Source organism: Cyprinodon variegatus, unplaced genomic scaffold (assembly GCF_000732505.1).
Source record: "Cyprinodon variegatus isolate N-32 unplaced genomic scaffold, C_variegatus-1.0 Scaffold1256, whole genome shotgun sequence".
NCBI classification, from domain to species: Eukaryota; Metazoa; Chordata; class Actinopteri; order Cyprinodontiformes; family Cyprinodontidae; genus Cyprinodon; species Cyprinodon variegatus.
Window position 1 is genome coordinate 90,440 of NW_015151709.1, and position 8,034 is coordinate 98,473.

Sequence of the window (8,034 nt, forward strand, 5' to 3'; positions counted from 1 at the left end):
GAACGAGTTCATGAACTTTCGTTCAATGAACGCGTTCAGGCACAACACTGCTCATTGGGCTTCCCTGCACACCTGCAGCTTGTTGCCTCATTACCTGTGGAGTGCTCTTATGCTGCTGACTGCCACTACCTCGACGCCAGAGTGTTTGCCAGTTTGGGGTACTCTAGCCACGCTTAGTTTAGCAGAGTCTAACCTGAATTTTTATTTGCCAGTTTTGGGTACTCTAGCCAAGCTGAGTTTTGCTGAGTTAAACTAAGTTTTTGTTTACCTGAGTTTTAATCTTGCTGTTTTTGTCTTTGCCTCTCGGCAGGAAGTCATCCTGTAAACTGGATGTTTGGGACCTTCACTCCCCTGGAAGGATCTTCTGAAAACCAAACTGAGCTGAGAATTCAAGTTTGTGGTTTGGATCAACCTTTTCCCCCAAGGATCGTCTGGAGGATTCATCTCCACAATAACTTGTCTAAGTACTGCAGGAATTCGAAGTGGCAGTCAGCTTCTCCATTCACCAAGGAACAACCACAATCTGGGTAAACCCTGTCCGCCCTCCATCAACAAGACAATCACTGGAACATCCCACACAGACTGGATTCAATAAAGGACACCTTTTTCTGGAAACATGAGTCTGCAACCTATTCCTCCTCTTCAAGTCAAAGACTTATATCCTACTGAGCCTGAACTAACCGCAGTGTCTTCCCTCACTTTCCAGGTACGGTTTGACAGTGTTCAGAGCAGCACTGGACTCTTCTCATTATTCTAAATAAACCTGTTAAACTTTTCACTGGTCTCTCTATGTTGGCTTTCTGCATGTGGGTCAGAGCACTTGATAAAATCATGACACCACTAGAGAATGGCGCTAGGCTTACCGCACCGTGACGTCACTGCAGGAAGATGTCAGGAGTGAGGTGTTACTATATTTGGGCAAAAATGGCCGCTGCAAGACTCAGTTGTCACTCTGGAAATTTGTATTTTTTTACTGATTTAACGCTAAATTCATTAAATCACTGCGAACGTATTAGTTTTAGGTATGAATAATGATTCACTGATTATTACTTGCTGATCGGAGTTCTCCTTTTAAGACATTTTTGATATTGTGTGGACTTTATATTTTAACACCATCATTAATTCACACCCAACATGTCTGACCTGATCCCTGCTCATATGAAGCACCTGATTTGAAACCTGATCATTAGGATCTCTGTGCTCCTCAGAGCAAAGCTTCAACACACACTAAAGGGTTAAACTGCAGACAAGCTGGCAGAACTGGTTTGGTTAGGGAGTCGGGCTTCGTGCAATAGAAAGACGTCGGTTGATACTAGTCTCACTTGAGGCTGCGTGCATGTCTGAACGCAGGTCCCAGCATCTGCAGCATGTTGTGGGTCAGGAGACAGGAGGACAGGTCCAGCTCTTCCAGGTGATAACTGGTGAAGAGAAAAGAAAAACGTAGAAATACCGGAGCTCATAGGACTTAGATTACACACTGCTCATACTTTAAAGGCTCCATCAAAGCCTGGATATCTATTTACGGATCCAGATACATCTCATCTTCAAACCTTCAGTGGCTCGGTTAGTTTTGGTCATCAAGGCAAACAAAAATCTGCTCTGTGGGGAATATGGGCTTCATTGTGGAAGTGGAGAGAAAGGGAGGACAGTCTGCAGATCCCCTTAAAAAGGACTATTAAACGAAGCAATTTCATTGTACAGTTTGAGCTGTAGCTGCGTGCAGCGACTTGTGTTGTGGCTTTAGTAATTGTGAGGCGGCTTTTGTATTTGCGTTGCAGCTTTTGTATTAGTGTTGACACCTCTGGGCCATCGTACTGCAGCTACCATCAGGATAGCCTCAGATGACCTAGTTCTTCTTACGAAGCAGGATTACCAATCTAAATTTCTAACTAACCCACAGAGCAAATCTTAATGTGGGAAACATTGCACACACAAAGTAATTGTGTGTGCATTATAGTGAACAGTGCCTGCACACGTGTTTCTTTTTGGAGTGTGCACCATAATAAATATGCAGATCATATTCTAATGACCAAACCACAAATTTACTACTACTACTTGAAGTAGTTACCATCGGCAAAGCAATTAATCTGACCTCAAAACATGTAGAGACATGAATAGACTGTATTTCATGTGTAAAGACTTGCCGTCTTTCAGGGGTTACCATAAGAAGTGCTATTTGAACAGTGCTAGAAGCAAGAAAAGGGCAAGGATGAGGGAGAAGTCTGCCTCCTATTGCCCATTCTTTAGCATTTGCTAAAATACACAACTTCATATTTTGGGGGTTTTATAATGCACTCCAAATATTGAAATCTAAGTAAGTCATTTTTTATTTATTTATAAAAAAGTGATTTTTTTTTCTTGAATTGTGCAGGTAGTGAGACACTTTGCCAACGGAGTGAAACAATTTACATCTAGATTAAGAGAAAAACAACTTCAGTCTCCTATTTCAAGAGCATTATATCAAGTTATGAGTATTATTATCTAAGAATAATAATACTTATTCCTACTAGTTTTTTTATTTATCTAATCAACTTAAGGGTAAATGTACTTATTTTAAGAAATGTTCACAAATTTTTAGATCATTTGACCAGTTTTAGTCCGTGAGGCAGACACCCTGTCTACTTTTAAGGCTAGGCTTAAAACTTTCTTTTTTGATAAAGCTTATAGTTAGAGTGGCTCAGGTTATCCTGAGCTATCTCTATAGTTATGCTGCTATAGGCTTAGACTGCTGGAGGACATAGGGACCCCTTTTTCATCATTCTATTCTCCCTCTCTGCATAATCTGTGTCGGAGCTTCATTTGATCTCTTTCAGTTTGGCTGTGACATCGTTCTGAAGAGAAAATATCAGCTGTGCTGCTCCCATCAACACCTGTTTTTCAGTGTAGTCCTGTATTTCAGTCTAACTGGATGTGCTCTCTTCATCCTCTGGCATGGGAGCTGGCTCAGAGCTTGTCTGCCTGGCTGTGTGTTTCCTGGACGGTGCCGCCTTTTACGGTTTTCTTTTGTATCTCTGCTTCTGTCTCCTTGAACCCCAGTCGGCCTCAGCAGATGGCCGCTCACACTGAGCCTGGTTCTGCTGGAAGTTTCTTCCTGTTCAAAGGGAGTTTTTCCTCTCCACTGTCGCTACAAGCATGCTTAGTGTGAGGGATTGCCTTGGAGTCAATGAGTCGTTGAATCAATTAGATTGGATGATCTGGTGAACTGTAAAGTGTTTTGAAATGACATGTGTTGTGAATTGGTGCTAAATAAATAAACTGAATTTAATTTAATTAAAATTTGAGGTGTTTGGATTAAGTCTTGATGTATGGTTCGACCAGTCAGAATAGAAACTATTCTGGACTGTCGATCAAAAGTTGTTTTTTATCCCCTGAGAAACATCGCCGTGTTAACGCCAAATCTCTCAATATCTGATTTTGAACTCGTGGTTATTGCTTTTTTTTCTCCTCTTGTTGGTATTTTTGCAACTCTTTTTGACTTGTTTTAACAAAGCTGATCTTAACTGTTGTAAAATGATTTTAGAATTCTAGTTTTGTCTTTCAAAGCCTTGCATAGTCAGGTTCCCAAATATGTCTTGTATCTCTTCTCCTTCACGTTTGGTCAGTTCCTTTCAGTCCTCTGGTCAGAGGCTCCAATACTCTCAATCCTCTGTCTCTTCATATGACTGATTCCTTTTATTCTTCTAAAAATAAATTTCTATTCATCCAACTGTTTGGTTCTCTGGTTTGCTTTTTATTCTGTAGTCCAGTTTAAAATTTTTTTATTCTCTCATGGATTTTCTGAAAAAAGTTGGTATTTTATCCGAGAAAGACGCTATATAAATCAAGTCCACTCTTCTAGATTTAACACCTAGAAGACCCCCTTCACACTTGAAGGGGCCTGCAGGCTCGGTGGCTCCATTGTACCACTGCCTCCTTTGATGGATAATTCACTGCAGACTGAGATGGTTTGTTTAAGCTGTCTAATAAAATACTTATGGTTGGGCTATAAGCTCTTTTATGCTACAACTTCAAGCAGAGTTTTATCGGCCTTGATGGCCACACCTTATAAAACAAATGTCGTCTTGCAGTTTTGGTACAAAGCATTATGAACTTTTTTTTTTATATCAACCAAAATTAAAAACTATTAGTCATATTTCTGTTTTTCTTGGAGCATAAAGAAGTAAATTAAAAACATTAAAGACATTTTTTTCTAGAGATGAATAACAAATAATGATTGAAATCTTTACCTTCTAGGAGTGCATGATAGCACAGAGCTTAAAATCAAGCACTTAAGTGAAGTCATTCGAATGTTGGTTAAACGAATGCTCCTGATTGAGGATAGGACCTGTTCAGTCAGCCTGGGGTTCTGGAACTCGTACAGGAGGACGAGCAGATCCATAACCTCCTCCGGGGGTTGGGGCTTGCTTAGCTCTGGTAAAAAGAGAAAAATATTTCATTACTTACTTCAGTTTCACAGACAACGCCCTTAATTGTTTAAAATAAATTCAGAGGAAAGTGAACATAAAGCTGAGAGTGAAAGATAAGCTTAAACCGAATATGGCAGTAAAAACAATCCATAAGTTAAATCAGTGAGAAATGTTTGCTAAATCATGTGATTAATCTTTACATACGTTAATCTAAATGCCTACCTGTAGGAAAGTGCACCAAATTTGCAGAAGTATTACCAGGTGTACCTTCACAAGACCCTGAGAGGGATTGATTTAATCTCCCTTGGGTTTTAGCAGGATGTCAGCGAAACCTCTGCTGCTTCAACACTTCAACTGGGCTTTCCCAAAGACTTCTAGAGTATTTATGGGAAGGTTGCACAGTTGATCCAGAAGTAAATATGTAAGATCATAAGATGTGGCAAAAGTGTTCATGTTAATTGATCAAGTAGAAGTATAAATCCTAAACGTATCAATTTATAAAACTACGTAAAGTATAAAAGTAATGCAGGAAAAAAATGTCAAGGACAGAAGCTTTACTGCACTACCCTATTAAAGGAACAAGTTTCTACAATTCTGGATGATAATTTCCTTAGAATTAATTTTCTTTGTTTTATGACTAATGGTAAGTTTCAAATATAAATTTGCATCACCTTGAAAAACTATCTATTTTGGTATGTGGTGAACAACAAGTTCAACAAGAGTCCAACCACAAAGAAATGAATTTTCTGGATGAAACCAATTATTTTGATGGTTTTTATTGTTTTTTTTTCAATACCAAGAGGCCATAAATGAAATGCTGAAATGAACAAAAACAAGTCTATTTTCAAAATATAAGTAGTAGAAAGTAAAGATAACTGCAAAAACATGTAAGGAGAAGAAATAAAAAAGTGTTGAAAAAATAATTACACCTGTAAAGTATAGAAAGCCAAAATTTCTACTTATGTGAGGTAACAAAGTATTTGTACTTTGTTACTTGACACCTCTGAAGGTCAGACACTGCTGTTGGACAGGATGAACTGAATCACAGTCTCTAAACTATCCCAATTTTTTTGTATTTGAGGTCAGGAGCTGAGCAACAATTTAAGCTAAAAAAATCAGGAGTTGAGCAACAATTTAAGCTAAAAAAAAATCAGGAGTTGAGCAACAATTTATGCTAAAAACTTTTAAGTATTTAATAACACCTCGATTACAAAGCCTGTTATGCTATTCATTAGTATTTCCTAGGGTTTACCTCAGCAGGGCTGAACAACACAACAGAAAAAAACAGCCATCTGGCTATTATGGAGATATCGTTATTTATAGCGCTTGTGAAATATATTTACACTTTTTAGGTAACTAGCATTCTAAAATGATGATGAAATTTCAGTAGAATAAAGGAGCTGTTTGTTATGTCTTTAAACAAAAAGTATAAAGCCATAATGTACTGGACAACTAGTTGAGCCTGGTTCTGCTGGAGGTTTCTTCCTGTTAAAAGGGAGTTTTTCTAGCCTGGGTGCCATTCCGAACTTAGTCCCGCCCACAACGTTTGAGGTCAGGAAGTTCGGTCTGGCATTGCTCAACAGTAGCGCGAGTATGCTCGCACAATTTCTGGCAGGCCAATCAAATTGTCAGGGCGGGCTTTATACGATGATGGACAGATGACCAACAGTAACGTAATCAACCACGTGACCAAAGCGCGCATGGGTGACAACAACAATGGCTGCCGCTGGAGAGTTGAGGTGAGTAGATTCTGCTATTAGGTCTGTTCTAGAAGATATCGACAGCAAATTAATTTTAAAAGAGGAACAGAGAAACACGATCAAGGCTCATCTTCTTATTCTAGGTGTGCAACTGCACGCTTAGATTTTTGTTGATAACAACAATGCGTCGCTTAACATACGTCACGCACTCCGTTGCTTTTATTGGTTGTAGGTCTATCCAATTGAGTGCAGAGGCATTTTTTTCCTGGTTCGTTCAAAACACGCCCCATAATCACAGCTCTATGGAGCAGCATCAGAATCATATTCTGACTAGAATTGAGTAGGACTACGTCAGGCTAGAGTTTTTCCTCTCCACTGTTACTACAAGCATGCTTAGTGTGAGAGATTTGTAAAGAGTAATGAGTCAATGCAATCAACTGGTTTTGCATACATAGAAAACATTGAATCAATCTGACTGGATGATCTGGTGAACTGGAAAGTGCCTTGAGATGACACGTGTTGTGAATTGGCGCTATAGAAATAAACTGAATTGAACTATAATTTAAAATCTTTCCTATGTGAGTTTGGTACAGTAACAGATAAAAACCTGAACTAACCATTTACAGTCGTCTCATATAGACGCATATCGTGATGTCAGACAGAGTTAGAACAAAGTGTGAAATACCTCGGACAAGGTACTTCCTGAGGGCGCGTGTTATCTGAGCAACCGTGGTGCTCTTGATGTTGCAGTCCAGCTGCTTTAGAAGGACCCGGTTACTGTACTGTAACAATCCTCCCATGAAGATGGGGTACAGCTCAAAAGGTTGCCTGTCATCCCACTGTTTAGGCTGTGGGCCATGGACTCCCAGAAGGCTTTGCTCCACCTGATCTAGCACATCCTCGTTATTGCTGTCCTCAGTGCGGAACATCTCAGCTGCCATCGTCCTGGCTATTTTCCCTTTGTTGTGGCTGCTTATTTTCTCATAGAGTTTTGGAAAAAGCTTGAGGAGGTTGAATATAGCGAAGAGCCGGAGTGGAATGAACTTAGAAAGGATGTTCACCACTGCACCAACATCCTCGCCTGCTTGACCAATGGCTACAGACATCTGACTGGTCAGCTTTTCCAAAGCAGATTTGTTTTCTCCTAAAACTACGTAGAGCGCAGCGAGGTACTCCTGCATGACTGGAGCAGCAAACACATACTGCTTGTCATCATTTTCAGACAGTTTTGCAGGTAGATGATTATCGCTCTTCACACACGGAGCTAGGAAGAAATCCAGCACATCTGTCTGAAACACGGCCAGCTGATGGAGCTCCTCGTCCGTCTTGGTCTTGCCACCAATCCACTGTTCCAGTTCTTTGCCTGAGAAAGAGGTGCGTTTATTCATCACGCCATCAAAGGCCAGTTTGCCAAGTGTACGGACAACATACATCATTAAAGAACTGTGATACTCCGGAGAAGATATGCTATTCCCAGTTCTTGCGCCCAGCACCTCACCCCCGAAGTTCAGCCGGAAAAAACTAGTGTATATACCAGTCAGTGTTCGAATTGGTGCCTGGGCACTGGTGAAATGGAGAAGGTGTAACGTAGCACACGTGAGCCAGCAGTAGGAAGGTAGGGAGCAGGCAGCAGCCAACTGGCTTTCACTCTGTAGGTTGTGATAAAGGAGCTCGATCAGTGTCTGGGCCTCTTTGTTGTGAGCTGCCTCTTCACTCTGCAGGAGGCGGCTGGTGAAGTATTTACGCTGGCGATCTGGGTCATTGAACCCACAAATCTGGACGTAACGAGTCACATACTTCTGAGGGATGCGTTCCACCGCAGACAGTCTGGTGACCATCATAATACTGGCCTAAGAAACAGCAGAGACATCCAAAGCATTAAAAGTCATAGAGTCATAAAATGTTTCTGGATTACACACCAGACTGCA

The 8,034-nt window shown here is 40.5% G+C and overlaps 1 protein-coding gene across 1 annotated transcript in view; it reads right to left on the reverse strand.

Annotated features, from left to right (window-relative positions):
• nlrx1 (NLR family member X1) overlaps positions 1–8,034 on the reverse strand; it is a 49,559-nt gene that overhangs the window by 15,210 nt on the left and 26,315 nt on the right. Inside the window, exons 6-8 of the mRNA XM_015401762.1 lie at positions 6,792–7,956; positions 4,227–4,410; positions 1,323–1,418 (exon numbers count right to left, since the gene is read on the reverse strand). Coding sequence (XP_015257248.1) covers positions 1,323–1,418; positions 4,227–4,410; positions 6,792–7,956 — 1,445 coding nt within the window. The remainder of the gene's footprint in view (positions 1–1,322; positions 1,419–4,226; positions 4,411–6,791; positions 7,957–8,034) is intronic.